Genomic DNA, 18975 nt, shown 5'->3' with positions numbered 1-18975 from the left:
TCATGGGACAATGCACCTCAATTTTGCTGATATCCTCTTTGCTGGAAAGAACCTACTTTATCTCTCTGGCGTGTTGTGTGTGTGTGTGTGTGTGTGTTTCTGTGTGTACACCCCTGCCCTACAGTAACCCCTCCTGCTCCTTGTGTTCCAGACATGACTAGTTGACTCAGCTAACTTCCTCTCATCTCATCTCCTCTTCTTTACTCCACAACTGCAAATACCATCTTGTTATTGCAATGTTTTCTGGCCCAGTCTCGACCTACTGTACTTTACACCTCTACATTGTTCCTGCTTTACACGAGAATACATTGCATCAGCAACTGTGTTGACAGTAACAACCTTTCAGCCCCACTATATGGGCCCTCACAGCAACAATATTACCACCTATTAGTTAGCTGTCTAGCTGACCCTACTGCTGGAGGTAGTGGTGGTGGGTGGTTATCTAGTCTAGGCTTGGTCAGCCTCTGTCTGGGGTACAGCAGATCTTTCTCTCTTTCGCTCTTCATTCTTTAAATCGTTTCTCACCTTTTCTCTCGTTCCCTCTCTCCAACTCTCCTCTTGAACCTTCTTTCAATTCAATTCAATTCACGGAGCTTTATTGGCATGGGAAACATGTGTTAACATTGCCAAAGCAAGTGAGGTAGATAATATACAAAAGTGAAATAAACAATAAAAATGAATAGTAAACATTACACATATATAAGTTTCAAAACAATAAAGACATGACAAATGTCATATTATGTATATATACAGTGTTGTAACAATGTACAAATGGTTAAAGTACACAAGGGAAAATAAATAAGCATAAATATGGGTTATATTTACAATGGTGTTTGTTCTTCACTGGTTGCCCTTTTCTTGTGGCAACAGGTCACAAATATTGCTGCTGTGATGGCACACTGTGGAATTTCACCCAGTAGATATGGGAGTTTATCAAAATTGGGTTTGTTTTCGAATTCTTTGTGGATCTGTGTAATCTGAGGGAAATATGTGTCTCTAATATGGTCATACATTGGGCAGGAGGTTAGGAAGTGCAGCTCAGTTTCCACCGAATTTTCTCTCTCTCTATTTTTCTCTCCCATTCTCTTTCACGTGCTCACACACACACACACACAATATCTCTCCCCCTCTCTCTCAGCACCCCCCCTCGCTCTCTCTCGCTCTCTCTCCGTCTCTCTCTTTCTCTCTCTTTCTCTCTCTGTCTGTCTCTCTCGCTCTCGCTCTCTCTCTCTCTCTCTCTCTCGCTCTCTCTCCCTTCTCTCTCTCTCTCTCTCTCTCTCTCTCTCTCTCTCTCTCTCTCTCTCTCTCTCTCTCTCTCTCTCTCTCTCTCTCTCTCTCTCTCTCTCTCTCTCTCTCTCTCTCTCTCTCACACAAACTCTCACGTCGTCCCTGACCCTGTTTCAAGGAGACCCCCTAGCAGCTGAACAAATGGAGAGAGGCAGAGGGACTGAGACTCTGAAGGAGCACCATCTTCCATTGGCCTTATAAGGGTTACTAGTTAGGGGTACACTCGTTAGGGACAGCCAGCTAGCCAGGCCAATCTGTGACCAAGCGTGACCGTGTGAGGAACCACAGCCATGGGGATGGAAATGGTGGGCGTGTGTGTGTGTATGATATGAGTGTGTGACATGCGAATGTGTGTGTGTGTTCTCTTTCCTTCTCTTATCAGTGTACTCTATCAGTCTGCCCTAGGATAATCTGATTCCCCTCTTCCTACCTCCCGCCTCTCCATCCCTCTATCCCTCCCTCTATCCCTCCATCCCTCTATCCCTCCCTCCCCTCCGTCCATCTATTCATCCATCCCTCTATCCCTCCCTCCCCTCCATCCCTCTATTCCTCCATCCCTCCCTCCCTCTATTCCTCCATCCCTCTATTCCTCCATCCCTCCTCTCCATCCCTCTATCCCTCCCCTCCATCTCCCCATCCCTCCCTCCCCTCATCCCTCCCTCACCTCCATCCCTCCCTCACTCTATTCCTCCATCCCTCCCCTCCATCCCTCTATTCCTCCCTCCTCTCCATCCCTCTATCCCTCCCTCCCCTCATCCCTCCCTCCCCTCCATCTCTCTATTCCTCCCTCCTCTCCATCCCTCTATCCCCTCATCCCTCCCTCCCCTCATCCCTCCCTCCCTCCCTCCCTCCCTTCCTCCCCTCATCACCCTATCCCTCCCCTCCATCCCTCCTTTCCATCCCTCTATCCCTCCCTCCCTCCCCTCATCCCAATATCACTCACTCACTCCCCTCCATCCCTATATCCCTCCTTTCCATCGCCCTAGCCCTCCCTCAACTCCCTCCAGGGAAAGGTATTGATCCCTCCATCCAGAATGCCTGTGCAGAAATGTGATGTGAGGATAACATTTCTAATGGTATTATTCAGGAGCCACCTTGGCCCCTCTTCCCATCACACACACACACACACACACACACACACACACACACACACACACACACACACACACACACACACACACACACACACACACACACACACACACACACACACACACACACACACACACACACACACACACACACACACTACTGAGACAGGCTTTTAGTTGTTTTGTGTTGAGTGAGTCTAACTCGGGGTGTCAATAAGCATGTGGATGTTAGAGCACGGCGTGTGTTAATCTTCATATGAATATTGATACAGGTCAGGTTAATTGTATGTTAGCGGCAGATTGTGTCCATGAGTTGTGAGTGAGTGCACATGTGGCCAGACAGACTCCAGACTGTGAGAGTGGTGTGTAATAGCATCAGTGTCTGGTGTTTTCCCGTTAGAGTTTTAGTCTGCTCTGAGTGTGGGCTGTATCATGTTCACACACACACAGGCACACACACACACACACAGTATTCTCTTACAACGAGTCAGGCCCGGGAACATCACCACACCACAGATGGCTGCATTGCAATCCCCAAAGCCAATTGGAGTGAGGGGAGAATGTGTGTGTGTGTGTGTGTTTGTGCTTGCATCTGTCCGTGTGTGTGTTTGTATGCTCCTTGGTGCTCTGTAATCTTGATGGATGGCACACACACAAACACATTCCTAATGGATCTCAACCTGCCAGTCTCTCAACACACACTGACGCACATACTGACACCACATACTGACACCACACACTGACAGCACACGGTGACAGCACACGGTGACACCACAACCTGACACACACACTGAAACAATTTGACACACACACTGACACACACGCTGACACAGACACTGACACCAAACTGTGACCCCACAACCTGACACCACAACCTGACACCACAACCTGACACCCCACACTGACACACACACACACACACACACACACACACACACACACACACACACACACACACACACACACACACACACACACACACACACACACACACACACACACACACACACACACACGGTGACATTTACACGGACAGAAACACAGACACTGACACTGACACACACGGTGATACTGACACCACAACCTGACACACACACTGACACTGACACCATATACTTACACCGTACCCTGACACAGACACTGACACCACAACCTGACACAGTGACACTGACACACACAGTGACACTGACACACACACTGACACAGACACTGACACAAACGGTGACACCACAACCGGACACACACATACATTGACACCACAACCGGACACACACATACACTGACACCACAACCGGACACGCACATACATTGACACCACAACCGGACACGCACATACACTGACACCACAACCGGACACACACATACATTGACACCACAACCAGACACACACATACATTGACACCACAACCGGACACACACATACACTGACACCACAACCGGACACACACATACATTGACACCACAACCAGACACACACATACACTGACACCACAACCGGACACACACATACATTGACACCACAACCAGACACACACATACATTGACACCACAACCAGACACACACATACACTGACACCACAACCGGACACACACATACATTGACACCACAACCAGACACACACATACACTGACACCACAACCAGACACACACATACATTGACACCACAACCAGACACACACATACACTGACACCACAACCAGACACACACATACATTGACACCACAACCGGACACACACATACATTGACACCACAACCGGACACACACATACACTGACACCACAACCAGACACACACATACATTGACACCACAACCGGACACACACATACATTGACACCACAACCGGACACGCACATACATTGACACCACAACCGGACACGCACACATACTGGAACAGACACTGACACCACACTCTGATACCACACTGATACTGACACCACACATGGACACCACGACCTGACACACATACTGACACCACAACCTGACACACACACACACACACACACACACACACACACACACACACACACACACACACACACACACACACACACACACACACACACACACACACACACACACACACACACACACACACAAACAGACACACACACACACACCCTGACACTGACACACACACACACACCCTGACACTGACACACAGTGACACCACAACCTGACACACACACTGACACCACATCCCGACACACACACTGACACACACACTGACACACACACAGATACACACACGGATACACACACTGACACAAAAACGGACACAGAGTGACACCACAACCTGACACACGCTGACACCACCTACTGACACCATACACTGACACCACACATCCGTAAAGCTCAGGGAGCAGACTTCACAAGACTCTTTCTCTCAAGTGAGGAGGATGAGGAGGATGATGATGAATGCTTTGATCAGAGTAGATTGGTGGGCCACGATCCAACATTCCTATTATTCACATTCCCTCTCCCACCAGTGGCGGGGGCGACGGCGTATCACACACACACATGCATTGGCGTCACGTACATTCACACACAGACACGTCCATCGCGGTCACACACCTCAGGCATTTCCAATCCTCTTCTTTCCCCATGTCCCTATGGGAAGAATTTTCACTGTGACAATCTGTGTGTGACGGGAAGCGCAGTCAGGCAGCGGATTTTGTTGTGTTAGAATGTGTGTGTGTGTGTGTGTGTGAGCGATATGGCTGCTCTTTTAGTCATTGACTAAACTGGGATTAGGTTTGGGTGCCTTTCTTGGCTTTGGGCCCTCTGGTGGTCTTCAATAGACTACAGGAGAGAAACTGACTGACTTACTATGGACTTAAACCCACCCCAGTGGAAGTGAACGTGTTTGAGTGGGTTGGGGTGTTTTAGTGTGTGTGTGTGTGTGTGTGTGTGTGTGTGTGTGTGTGTGTGTGTGTGTGTGTGTGTGTGTGTGTGTGTGTGTGTGTGTGTGTGTGTGTGTGTGTGTGTGTGTGTGTGTGTGTGTGTGTGTGTGTGTGTGTGTGTGTGTGTGTGTGTGTGTGTGTGTGTGTGTCAATGTGTAAAGTTGAGTGGGTTGGTGGGTTTCATTTTTATGTGTGTGTCAGAAGTGTTGCTATTGAGGACAGTGGGTATGCAGAGTGGATTAAATGACCTCAGTCTTTGTTGATATGTGTGTTTGATGGACCACTAATCTAGGATTACTGTGTATTAGTCTGTTTCAGGCTGAGTACAGTGAATTAGTTTATAGCTTTGTTGGTTTTAGTGTGTCAATAGCAAACCTCTCAGATGAGTTAGATCTTTCGGCGTGTTATGACTATTTATTCATGTGTTTTCAAATCATCCGTTATAGGCCTTTGTGTAAAAGTAACTATCCGTTTACCTCTAAGAAGTAAACAACAGGAACAGGAAAGACCGATAGCGTATCTAGAATGATGATCTCACCAACCATCAACCCTGCCAGGCTCATGTTACTGATAGACATATACATTCCATGTGCTGAAATGTGACTCTCTCACTACCTTGGCTGGATGTGTACATGTGTACTCTGATACTCCTAGTGTGAGTAACTTAGTAGTGTGAGTAACTTAGTAGTGTGAGTAACTTAGTAGTGTGAGTAACTTAGTAGTGTGAGTAGTTTGGTTTCAGTCTTTCCTAGTTTTAATACTGCTTTTGATACTTGTCTTTAAAAGGGTTTCTCTTTACGAGACAGAGCTGAAACACAATGTCTAAATAACATAAATGTTGACCCCATCCTCATATGAATTCAGAGGATTTTAGAGACAAATGGAAAAAGAGGCGGGAAAAACGTCTTAAGTCTTGATGAATCCCCTTGTATTCAGTGAATATTGCATCGGCCTGATCTGTTGAACAGAGAGAGAAAACATGTCTTCAGTCTTGATATGTATGTAGTGATGTCTGCAGTTGTGTAGATTTGACCTGTTGTGGATGCTGACGTCAATCACTAGGTAATGACATCATTTTGATGATTGTCTATTTGTTAAAGAATGTAAGATGCTGATTGGGTCCTATTGTGGAGGGCTTTTGGAAAGGTCTTTAAATCCTAGGTGATGCATGCACAGGTGTGCGCAATCACAAACACACAAACAACCACGGACACACACAACCACAGACACTCACACACACACAAACACAGCTATAGGTCAAAGGTTAAGACAGAGTGAAGACGGGTTTCTATTTCCCATGATCCTCTAAGGCCCCAGACCTGAAGAACCATCCAATGAGAATCATATTTGCTTGATTGACTTACATTCACTAGCTATCACTAGCTTATACAGTGCATTCGGAAAGTATTCAGACCCCTTGACTTTTTCCACATTTTGTTACGTTACAGCCTTACTCTAAAATGGATTGAATTGTTTGTTTTTTCATAATCAATCTACACACAATACCCCATAATGACAAAGCAAAAACAGGTTAAGGAATGTTTGCTATTTTATAAAAAATAAAAACCTGAAATATGACATTTACATAAGTATTTAGACCCTTTACTCAGTTGAAGCACCTTTGGCAGTGATTACAGGCTTGAGTCTTCTTGGGTATGACACTACAAGCTTGGCACACCTGTATTTGGGGAGTTTCTCCCATTCTTCTCTGCAGATTCTCTCAAGCTCTGTCAGGTTGGATGGGGAGCGTTGCTGAACAAATCTTTTCAGGTGTCTCCAGCAACGTTCGATCGGGTTCATGTCCGGGCTCTGGCTGGTCCACTCAAGGACATCAGAAACTGAAAAACATCCCCACAGCATGATGCTGCCACCACCATACTTCACCGTAGGGATGGTGCCAGGTTTCCTCCAGACGTGAAGTTTGGCATTCAGGCCAAAGAGTTCAATCTTGGTTTCATCAGACCAGAGGATCTTGTTTCTCATGGTCTGAGAGTCTTTAGGTGCCTTTTGGGGAAAATCCAAGCGGGTTGTCATGCATTTTACTGAGGAGTGGCTTCCACCATAAAGGCCTGATTGGTGGAGTGCTGCAGAGATGGTTGCCCTTCTGGAAGGTTCTCCCATCTCCACAGAGGAACTCTAGAGCTCTGTTATAGTGACCATCTGGTTCTTGGTCACCTCACTGACCAAGGCCCTTCTCCCCAGATTGCTCAGTTTGGCCGGGTGGCCAGCTCTAGGAAGAGTATTGGTGGTTCCAAACGTATTCTATTTAAGAATGATGGAGGCCACTGTGTTCTTGGAGACCTTCAATGCTGCAGAAATGTTTTGGTACCATTTCCCAGATCTGTGCCTCGACACAATCCTGTCTCGGAGCTCTACTGACAATTCCTTTGACCTCATGGCTTGGTTTTTGCTCTGACTTGCACTGTCAACTGTGGGACCTTACAGTTGAAGTCGGAAGTTTACATACACCTTAGCCAAATACATTTAAACTCAGTTTTTCATAATTCCTGACATTTAATCCTAGTAAAAATTCCCTGTCTTAGGTCAGTTAGGATCACCACTTTATTTTAAGAATGTGAAATGTCAGAATAATAGTTAGTATTAGTAGTTAGTACACTAATATGAGTATTTGGTAGCATTGCCTTTAAATTGTTTAACTTGGGTCAAACGTTTCAGGTTGCCTTCCACAAGCTTCCTACAATAGGTTGGGTGAATTTTGGCCCATTCCTCCTGATAGAGCTGGTGTAACTGAGTCAGTTACAGTTCTGCCCACAAATTTTCTATAGGATTGAGGTCGGGGCTTTGTGATGGTCACTCCAATACCTTAACTTTGTTGTCCTTAAGCCATTTTGCCGCAACTTTGGAAGTATGCTTGGAGTCATTGTCCATTTGGAAGACCCATTCGCGACCAAGCTTTAACTTCCTGACTGATGTCTTGAGATGTTGCTTCAATATATCCACATAATTTTCCTCCCTCATGATGCCATCTATTTTGTGAAGGTACCGCTTGCCATCTACTACCGCACGGCAAGCGGTACCGGAGTGCCAAGTCTAAGACAAAAAGGCTTCTCAACAGTTTTTACCCCCAAGCCATAAGACTCCTGAACAGGTAATCAAATGGCAACTCGTAAACTTCTGACCCACTGGAATTGTGATTCAGTGAATTATAAGTGAAATAATCTGTCTGTAAACAATTTTTGGAAAAATTACTTGTGTCATGCACAAAGTAGATGTCCTAACCGACTTACCAAAACTATAGTTTGTTAACAAGAAATGTTTGGAGTGGTTGAAAAACAAGTTTTAATGAATCAAGTTGTATAAACTTGTCAAGGATGATCAATGGAAACAAGATGCATCTGAGCTCAATTTCGAGTCTCATAGCAAATGGTCTAAATACTTACATAATGAAGGTATTTCTGTTTTTTTTAATACATTTGCAAAACATTCTACAAACCTGTTTTCAGTTCATCATTATGGGGTATTGTGTGCAGATTGATGAGGAAAATGTTTTATTTTATACATTTTAGAATAAGGCTGTAACGTACCAAAATGTGTAAAAAGTCAAGATGTCTGAATACTTTCCAAATGCATTGTACATCACTGGTCTGTGTCTGTGTACATACATGTATACAATCACATAATAAGAGTAACATAACGCATACACACCCCTACAAAATAACACACTGGGCATTTACACACATTCTCTCACTCACACTCACACACACACACACACACACACACACACACACACACACACACACACACACACACACACACACACACACACACACACACACACACACACACACACACACACACACACACACACACACACACACACACAAACAAACACACCAGAAGCAGGTCTTGATGAGGTTAGTCCTTTGCATAGTGTAATATATTCCAGAGCCATGCATTATGCATAATGTTCCTTATTGTTTTGCAGCGATGCAGCATGCTGCCACCCATCTAGATGGGCTCTGTAATCACTTAATACACAACCGTCCAGTGATTAACATCATTAAGATACAGGAGATAAATAATTATGCAGAATGATAATTAAAACTCCACATTAGGATGGGGGAAGTGTGTGTATGTGTGTGTGTGACTAGATTTTGCAACTAGCTCTCACGGTCTCATGCCAAAATTAGACGTTCATCCATGTTACTCAAACGTTTCGGCTCCCACGTCATCTCCCGATGTCCTCAAGACATGGATGGACGTCGAATACTGACTTGTATCACGGGTGACCTGGCAGAGATTTTGTGTGGGAGCGTTAGCTTCCTCTCTTTCTGTCTTTATCTGCATCTACGCAAATTGGTATTTGGTATTTTATTAGGATCCCCATTAGCTATTGCAAAAGCAGCAGCTACTCTTCCTGGGGTCCACAAATCGCAGGAATATGTATGGTATGGTATGGTAACATACTCACACACACACAAACATAGACACACACAATCTTCTTCATCATACCACATTTTGGCAAGGCATTCTCTGAGTGATTGCTCGTGCTGTCTCTTTGGGGTTTTGCCACACTCGAGAAAACAAGAGAGATGGACCTGAGAGAGCAAGACAGACAGCGAGAGCAAGACAGACAGCGAGAGCAAGACAGACTGGGAGAGCAAGACAGACTGGGAGAGCAAGACTGACGGAGAGAGCAAGACTGATGGAGAGCAGAAGAGAGGGAGTGAGAACCACCGATAGAGAGGGGAATAGGAGAAATAATCTTAACACAGTGTTGCAATATGTCGACATCGCCACCTAGCAGCCCCTATATCTATCAATGCTTCAGAGAGCCAAACTTAGGTGTTGAGCCTGTGTGTCATCATGTCCGTGGCCACAGCAGGATTTAAACACTGTTTCCCCAGCTTCATGCTATTAGACACTCTATCTCTCTTCTACACTTTCATCTCTCTCCTGGCACTTTCCTCTCCCCACTCTCCTCTCTACTCTCCTCTCTACTTTCTTCCCTAATTTCCTCTCTAATTTCCTCCCCACTTTCCTCCCTACTTTCCTCCCTAATTTCCACAAGAAGTGTATAGGCGTGACACAATTCCCGAGAGCGAAAGAACTTTGTCTCAAAAACAAGTTCTACCATAGCTGTCAGCATAGACGGCTATTCCACCCCTGTTCCCTTTTTTGATGATAATTTTGTTTGAATTTTGACTGCCTCTCAGTAGGTGTGTACAATACATTACAGAAAGTCCCTGCTGTCCCATCTCAAGTCTGGGTTGCTGTACGGTTAACGTGCATCAGGGCTAGGTGATGTCAGGGATTACGCCGGGGTTTAGGTTCAGATAGCATTAGTGAAACATGAGTCCCATGTTTCCTGAGATTTCGCTTTTTTTCTGCTCTCTCTCTCTCTCTCTCTCTCTCTCTCTCTCTCTCTCTCTCTCTCTCTCTCCCACCTGCTTCAATTTGACGCGATCTGCAGAGCTGTACGTGTCCTGTGTGTGTGTGTGTGTCTGTGTGTGTGTCCATCCCAAGGTGTGTGTATGCATATCTAGTGCTGTGCGTAACATTTACATTTACATTTAAGTCATTTAGCAGACGCTCTTATCCAGAGCGACTTACAAACCATGCGTGGGCATGTGCTTGCGTGTGTGTGTGTGTGTGTGTGTGTGTGTGTGTGTGTGTGTGTGTGTGTGTGTGTGTGTGTGTGTGTGTGTGTGTGTGTGTGTGTGTGTGTGTGTGTGTGTGTGTGTGTGTGTGTGTGTGTGTGTGTGTGTGTATCAGTTCTGAGAGAGGGCATCTAGCATAGAGTAGCGAGCAGCAGCAGTATAACCCTGCTCTCTTTTATTAGAGAGCAACGGGAAGAGGAATAATGAGAAAAAGGAAGGTGGAATAGAGGAGGGGAGGAATATGAGTGAGATCAGCTTAGAGAGGGAGGTCTGTGACCTGGAAACACCTGCTCTGCTTCCCAAAATGGCACCCTGTGTAGTCCATTACTTTTGAGGCTGTCCATAGCAGATTTATATCATACTCTGTTGTTCACAGAATATCCTTGCAACATGTCGTTAAATATATGTATTATGTTATTCGTATGCTATTATGAGACTAGTAGTTCTGACCTTGACAATCTGTCCCGTTCCTAGTGGATTTATGACTGTAGAGACCACCTTCATGTTTAGCTCACAAGAATCTCACAAGCATTTATTTTACCTTTCTATTACATTTGTGTTCTATTACAGAACTCTATCTTACCACTAATCCATACCTAGATATGCCTGTTCAATGTCTAGGAGATCAGTGGAGGCTGCTGAGGGGAGGATGGCTCATAATAATGGCTGGAACGGAGCAAATGGAATGACATCAAACACATGGAAACCATGTTTGCTGTATTTGATACCATTCCACTCATTCCACTCCAGCCATTACCACAAGCCCGTCCTCCCCAATGATGGTGCCACCAGCCTCCTGTGATGGAGATATACTCAGCCTTATAATGTAATGCGCACAAGATTCAGAGAAAATCTATTTTGCTCTCAGGTTGTGTAGCTGTCGAGACTGTTAACACTATCTATTAAGTCAAGATTACACATTAAACTAGCCTCATGACAGAGATGTTACCATTCTACATCAGCGTTATACCAACTACAGTAACATGTCCTCTAGACCTGGCAACTACTGTGGTCATCGTCACACTAAAGGAGTTGGCAAGACAGCACACACAGGCCTGGGACCAGGCATCTGTCGCTTCGGCCAACAATCTGTGGGTTCATTGAGGTGATTCGTCCACTATGATCGATACGTATCAGTCCAGGCCATAGTGCCTATTGATCAAGCTGTTAAGATGGGTAATGACTTGAAAAGTGCTCCAGCAGGACCACAGTAAAACACTGCTTTAAAAGCTACATAAAGTCACCAAGGAAGGACTGTCCTATGTTGTCCATGTGTTCTCTCTGTATGCCGGGTAAAGAACATGTAAAGATGCAATAGGGTGACGTTTATGGTTGTGGTGTGTAGTCTATGTGTTTGTGTCAACTGACTCTCATTCTCCACCTGTTTCCTGTATCTTTCCTCCCTCTCTCTCGCTCTTTCTCATGGTCTGGTCTCACGCTCTCTCGCACTCTCACTCTCTCTCTCTCTCTCTCTCAATTTAAGGGCTTTATTGGCAAGGGAAACATATGTTTACATTGCGAAAGCAAGTGAAATAGATAATAAACAAAAGTTAAATAAACAATACAAATTTACAGTGAACATTACATTTACAAAAGGTACAAAAGTAATAAAGACATTTCAAATGGCATATGTCTATATACAGTGTTGTAATGATGTGTAAATAGTTCAAGTACAAAGCGGAAAAATAAATATACATGAATATAGGTTGTATTTACAATGATGTTTGTGCTTCACTGGTTGCCCTTTTCTTGTGTCAACAGGTCACACATCTTGCTGCTGTGATTGCACACTGTGGTATTTCACCCAGTAGATATGGGAGTTTTTCAAAATTGGATTTGTTTTCGAATTCTTTGTGGATCTGTGTAATCTGAGGGAAATATGTGTCTCTAATATGGTCATACATTTGGCAGGAGGTTAGGAAGTGCAGCTCAGTTTCCACCTCATTTTGTGAGCAGTGTGCACATAGCCTGTCTTCTCTTGAGAGCCAGGTCTGCCTACGGCGGCCTTTCTCAATAGCAAGGCTATGCTCACTGAGTCTGTACATAGTAAAAGCTTTCCTTAAGTATGGGTCAGTCACGGTAGTTAGGTATTCTGCCACTGTGTACTCTCTGTTTAGGGCCAAATAGCATTCTAGTTTGCTATGTTTTTTTGTTGATTCTTTCCAATGTGTCAAATAATTATCTTTTTGTTTTCTCATGGTTTGGTTGGGTCTAATTGTGTTGCTTTCCTGGGGCTCTGTGGGGTCTGTTTGTGTTTGTGAAGAGAGCCCAAGGACCAGCTTGCTTAGGGGACTCTTCTCCAGGTTCATCTCTCTGTAGGTGATGTCTTTGTTATGGAAGGCTGTAGAAATCTTTTCTGTATTTTGATAATTAGCGGGTATCAGCCTAATTCTACTCTACATGCATTATTTGGTGTTTTACGTTGTACACATGATATTTTTTCAGAATTCTGCATGCAGAATCTCAATTTGGTGTTTCTCACATTTTGTGAATTCTTGGTTGGTGAGCGGACCACAGACCTCACAACCATGAAGGGCAATGGGTTCTATAACTGATTCAAGTATTTTTAGCCAGATCCTAATTGGTATGTTGAATTTTATGTTCCTTTTGATGGAATAGAAGGCCCTTCTTGCCTTGTCTCTCAGATCGTCTACAGCTTTGTGGAAGTTACCTGTGGTACTGATGTTTAGACCGATGTATGTATAGATTTTGTGTGCTCTAGGGCAACGGTGTCTAGGTGGAATTTGTATTTGTTGTCCTGGAAACTGGACCTTTTTTGGAACACCATTATTTTGGTCTTACTGAGATTTACTTTCAGGGCCCAGGTCTGACAGAATCTGTGCAGAAAATCTAGGTGCTGCTGTAGACCCTCCTTGGTTGGGGACAGATCATCAGAAAACAGTAGACATTTTACTTTGGATTATAGTAGGGTGAGGCCGGGTGCAGCAGACTGTTCTAGTGCCCTCGCCAATTCGTTGATATATATGTTGAAGAGGGTGGGGCTTAAGCTCCACCCCTGTCTCACCCCACGGCCCTGTGGAAAGAAATGTGTGTGATTTTTGCCAATTTTAACTGCACACTTGTTTGTGTACATGGATTTTATAATGTCGTATGTTTTTCCCCCAACACCACTTTCCATCAATTTGTTTTGCAGACCCTCATGCCAAATTGAGTCTAAAGCTTTTTTGAAATCAACAAAGCATGAGAAGACTTTGCTTTGTTTTGTTTTGTTCCTTTGCCAATTATGGTGTGCAGGGTGAATACATGGTCTGTCGTACAGTAATTTGGTAAAAAGCCAATTTGTCATTTGCTCAGTACATTGTTTTCCCTGAGGAAATAGATGAGTCTGCTGTTAGTGATAATACAGAGGATTTTCCCAAGGTTGCTGTTGACGCATATCCCGCAGTAGTTATTGGGGTCAAATTTGTCTCCACTTTCGTGGATTGGGGTGATCAGTCCTTGGTTCCAAATATTGGGGAAGATGCCAGAGCTAAGGATGATGTTAAAGTCTTAAAGTATAGCCAATTGGAATTTGTGGTCTGTATATTTTATAATTTCATTTAGGATACCATCAACGACACAACTTTTTTGAGTTGGAGAGTTTATATTTTGTCCTGTAGTTCATTCAATGTAATTGGAGAGTCCAGTGGGTTCTGTTAGTTTTTAATAGTTAATTCTAAGATTTGTATTTGATCATTTATATGGTTTTGCTATATGTTCTTTGTTGTAGGGCTCTCTCATCTCTCTCTCTATCTCTCTATCTTAAATTCCAATTCTAACATGCTTTATTTGCATGAAACGAGCAGTGAATGTATTGGCCTTCAAGGAGTCGAAACCATGTAATATTATGCAAATTTTCAAATCACAGAAGAAAGTTAATAAGATTCAAGAGAACTCTAACACTTTTATTTAACAAACCACTCTCCCTCCTCTCTCTGTAGGTGATGTGGTGGACATTTACCAGCGAGAGTTTCTGGCCCTGAGAGAGCGTCTGCACTCTGCCGAGCAGGAGAACCTGAAGCGATCCAAGGAGCTCAACCTGGTGCTGGACGAGATCAAGAGGGCCATCGCTGAAAAGCAGGCCCTTAGGGACATCAATCGCACCTGGGCCAGCCTATCTGGTAAGAGGAGTTACTCATTTGAACCAATCAAAACCAGCCAGCGCTATTCAGAACCAGTTGAAGGTAGTCAGAGCTTGTCATAACCAGTCATAACAAATCAGATTTTTGAATTTTGACCCTCTTCCGACCCCTGTGTGTTTGTGTGTGTATTCGTGTGTATAAAAAAAAATGTGTGTGCGCGCTCCGCGTCTGTGTGCGTGCATTCGTCCGTGTCTGTGGTGTGTGCATGTATTCTTATGTGTGATAGATGAGACCAAGCTGAAGCTGTGGAACGTGACGACCAGTAAGAATGTCCTCCAGCTGCCCAGTATCTTCCATCACCTGCCCCATCTCCTTGCGAAGGAGAGCAGCCTGCAGCCTGCTGTGCACGTGGGCCAGGGACGCACCGGTGGTCAGTACACACACACACACACATACACACACACACACACACACACGTTCATCCCCATCCTTTCCTAGTTCCACCTCTTCCCACCCTTCCTCTGACAACAGTACTATTGTGCTATGTCCTGCATTGGTTATTTCTCCCTTCATCACCTCCCTCTCTGGCTCTCTGCCCCACTGTGGCTGTACCAGTAGCCCAGCTAGACTTCTCCCTCCCTGGGGAGCGAGCCTCCTAACCCCCACCCCATAAACCTCCACTCCCCTGGAGAGGCCGTCCAAACTCTCCAGACAGCCAGCTAGACTCTCAAAGGGGCCAATAATTAATCTGTGTGTGTGTGTGTGTGATTTACGTTTAGGCCACCAAACCCCATCTAAATGGATTACGCGGGCCACGTCCATGAGGGTACCTTGTAGAGCGCGAGCCAGGACTTTACCGCTAGCTCCCCTCTAGTAATTGCAGTACGTTTTATCGGCGTAGTAAATGGAGAAGACGGCCACTAGGGTCTACTTATGTTAGCTCACAATGGGAGAGGAGGGGAGGGTGAGGAAGAGTACAGGGTTGTAGAATCAACTGTTGCTGCACAAACACGGCTATTGATTTGGACTTCCTCCCTATGAGAATGGGAAGTTGGTAAAAATACCTGAATTGTAGTTTGGCCTTGACTATTTATTATTCTCTTGCATTTGATCAGTCATTGCAGGGCATTGTTATTTTTCACGGATGTGCAGAATGTGTTGACAACATTGTACTATTGTGCTTGTAAGTCCTTCAACTACTCTCCCCTACCCCTACTCCCTCCAGCCCTTCTTTCATTTCTCTCTCTCCTCATCTAGTTAGCTTTCTTTCTCACCCTCTCTTCTTCCCCCTCTCTTCAAAAAACAAGTGATTCTGTCTCTGTTGTGAAATATATACTGACTGGCTCATTCCACCCAATCTAGCACATCATTGGTTCCTTCCCTCCCTGTACTGACTGTGATCGGTCTGTGTGTGTGTCTGTCACAGTGTCGATCGTGATGGGCGTGCCCAGTGTGAAGAGGGAGGTCCACTCGTACCTGACGGACACCCTCAGCTCTCTGATGACAGAGCTCAGTGCGGCAGAGAAGGAGGACTGTGTCATTGTGGTCTTCATAGCTGAGGTGAGATAAAACCAGACATGTTTGTGTTCTGCTATGACGTCTCTGCCCTCTGTAGTCCCTTCAGGAGCTTGTGAAGTTATTCAGTGAACTCTGTGTCTGTTTGTGTGTGTGTGTGTGTGTGTGTGTGTGTGTGTGTGTGTGTGTGTGTGTGTGTGTGTGTGTGTGTGTGTGTGTGTGTGTGTGTGTGTGTGTGTGTGTGTGTGTGTGTGTGTGTGTGTGTGTGTGTGTGTGTGTGTGTGTGTGTGAGTGTATTTCCACATGTATTTATTAAGGATCCCCGTTAGCTGCTGCCAAGGGAGCTATTCTTCCTGGGGTCCAGCAAAATGAAGACAGTTATACAATTTTAGAAACATTACAATACATTCACAACAGATTTAACAACAGATAAAGTGTGTGCCCTCAGGCCCCTACTCTACTACCACATATCTACAACACAAATCCATGTGTACGTGTGTGTATAGTGCGTATGTTATCGTGTGTGTATGCATGTGTCTGTGACTACGTTTGTGTTGCTTCACATTCCCCGCTGTTCCATAAGGTGTATTTTTATCTGTTTTTTAAATCAAATTTTACTGCTTGCATGAGTTACTTGATGTGTATAGAGTTCCATGGGGGACTGTGAAGAGACCTCTGGTGAGACGAAGAGACCTCTGGTGGCATGTCTTGTGAGATATGCATGGGTGGTGCATTCAACATGTCAATACTTCTCACAAATACAAGTAGTGATGAAGTCAATCTCTTCTACACTGTGAGCCAGGAGAGAATGACATGTTCATTATTAATGTTAGCATATTATTAATTTCTGTGTACAGTCGTGGCCAAAAGTTTTGAGAATGACACAAATATACATTTTCACAAAGTTTGCTGCTTCAGTGTCTTTAGATATTTTTGTCAGATGTTACTATGGAATACTGAAGTATAATTACAAGCATTTCATAAGTGTCAAAGGCTTTTATTGACAATTACATGAAGTTGATGCAAAGAGTCAATATTTACAGTGTTGACCCTTCTTTTTCAAGACCTCTGCAATCCGCCCTGACATACTGTCATTAACTTCTGGGCCACATCCTGACTGATGGCAGCCCATTCTTGCATAATCAATGCTTGGAGTTTGTCAGAATTTGTGGGGTTTTGTTTGTCCACCCTCCTCTTGAGGATTTGACCACAAGAACTCAATGCGATTAAGATCTGGGGAGTTTCCTGGCCATGGACCCAAAATATCAATGTTTTGTTCCCCGAGCCACTTAGTTACCACTTTTACCTTATGGCAAGGTCCTCCATCATGCTGGAAAATGCATTGTTCGTCACCAAACTGTTCCTGGATGGTTGGGAGAAGTTGCTCTCGGAGGATGTGTTGGTACCATTCTTTATTCATGGCTGTGTTCTTAGGAAAAATTGTGAGTGAGCCCACTCCCTTGGCTGAGAAGCAACCCCACACATGAATGGTCTCAGGATGCTTTACTGTTGGCATGACACAGGACTGATGGTAGCGCTCACCTTGTCTTCTCCGGACAAGCTTTTTTCCGGATGCACCAAACAATCAGAAAGGGGATTCATCAGAGAAAAATGACTTTACCCCAGTCCTCAGCAATCCAATCCCTGTACCTTTTGCAGAATATCAGTCTGTCCCTGATGTTTTTCCTGGAGAGAAGTGGCTTCTTTGCTGCCCTTCTTGACACCAGGCCATCCTCCAAAAGTCTTCACCTCACTGTGCGTGCAGATACACTCACACCTGCATGCTGCCATTCCTGAGCAAGCTCTGTACTGGTGGTGCCCTGATCCCGCAGCTGAATCAACTTTAGGAGACGGTCCTGGCGCTTGCTGGACTTTCTTGGGCTCCCTGAATCCTTCTTCACAACAATTGAACCGCTCTCCCTAAAGTTCTTGATGATCCGATAAATGCAATCTTACTGGCAGCAATATCCTTGCCTGTGAAGCCCTTTTTGTGCAAAGCAATGATGACGGCACGTGTTTCCTTGCAGGTAACCATGGTTGACAGAGGAATAACAATGATTCCAAGCACCACCCTCCTTTTGAAGCTTCCAGTCTGTTATTCGAACTCAATCAGCATGACAGAGTGATCTCCAGCCTTGTCCTCGTCAACACTCACACCTGTGTTAACGAGAGAATCACTGACATGATGTCAGCTGGTCCTTTTATGGCAGGGCTGACATGCAGTGGAAATGTTTTTGGGGGATTCAGTTCATTTGCATGGCAAAGAGAAACTTTGCAATTAATTGCAATTCATCTGATCACTCTTCATAACATTCTGGAGTATATGCAAATTGCCATCATACAAACTGAGGCAGCAGACTTTGTGAAAATTAATATTTGTGTCATTCTCAAAACTTTTGGCCACAGCCGTGCTGCCCTGTTCTGAGCCAATTGCATTTTTCCTAAGTCCCTCTTTGTTGCACCTTACCACACGACT

General features: G+C 44.7%; 1 protein-coding gene across 1 annotated transcript in view; it reads left to right on the top strand.

Moving 5' to 3' along the window:
- The window catches only part of LOC139574427 (alpha-1,3-mannosyl-glycoprotein 4-beta-N-acetylglucosaminyltransferase B), a 178337-nt gene that overhangs the window by 64604 nt on the left and 94758 nt on the right, over positions 1-18975 (top strand). The window contains exons 2-4 of the mRNA XM_071398984.1: positions 14844-15023; positions 15271-15414; positions 16411-16544. Of these exons, the coding sequence (XP_071255085.1) occupies positions 14844-15023; positions 15271-15414; positions 16411-16544 (458 nt within the window). The remainder of the gene's footprint in view (positions 1-14843; positions 15024-15270; positions 15415-16410; positions 16545-18975) is intronic.

The sequence above is a fragment of the Salvelinus alpinus genome, chromosome 4 (assembly GCF_045679555.1).
Source record: "Salvelinus alpinus chromosome 4, SLU_Salpinus.1, whole genome shotgun sequence".
Lineage (NCBI taxonomy): Eukaryota > Metazoa > Chordata > Actinopteri > Salmoniformes > Salmonidae > Salvelinus > Salvelinus alpinus.
Note: the sequence above shows the minus strand (reverse complement) of the source record. Positions and strands in the feature narration are given on the sequence as shown.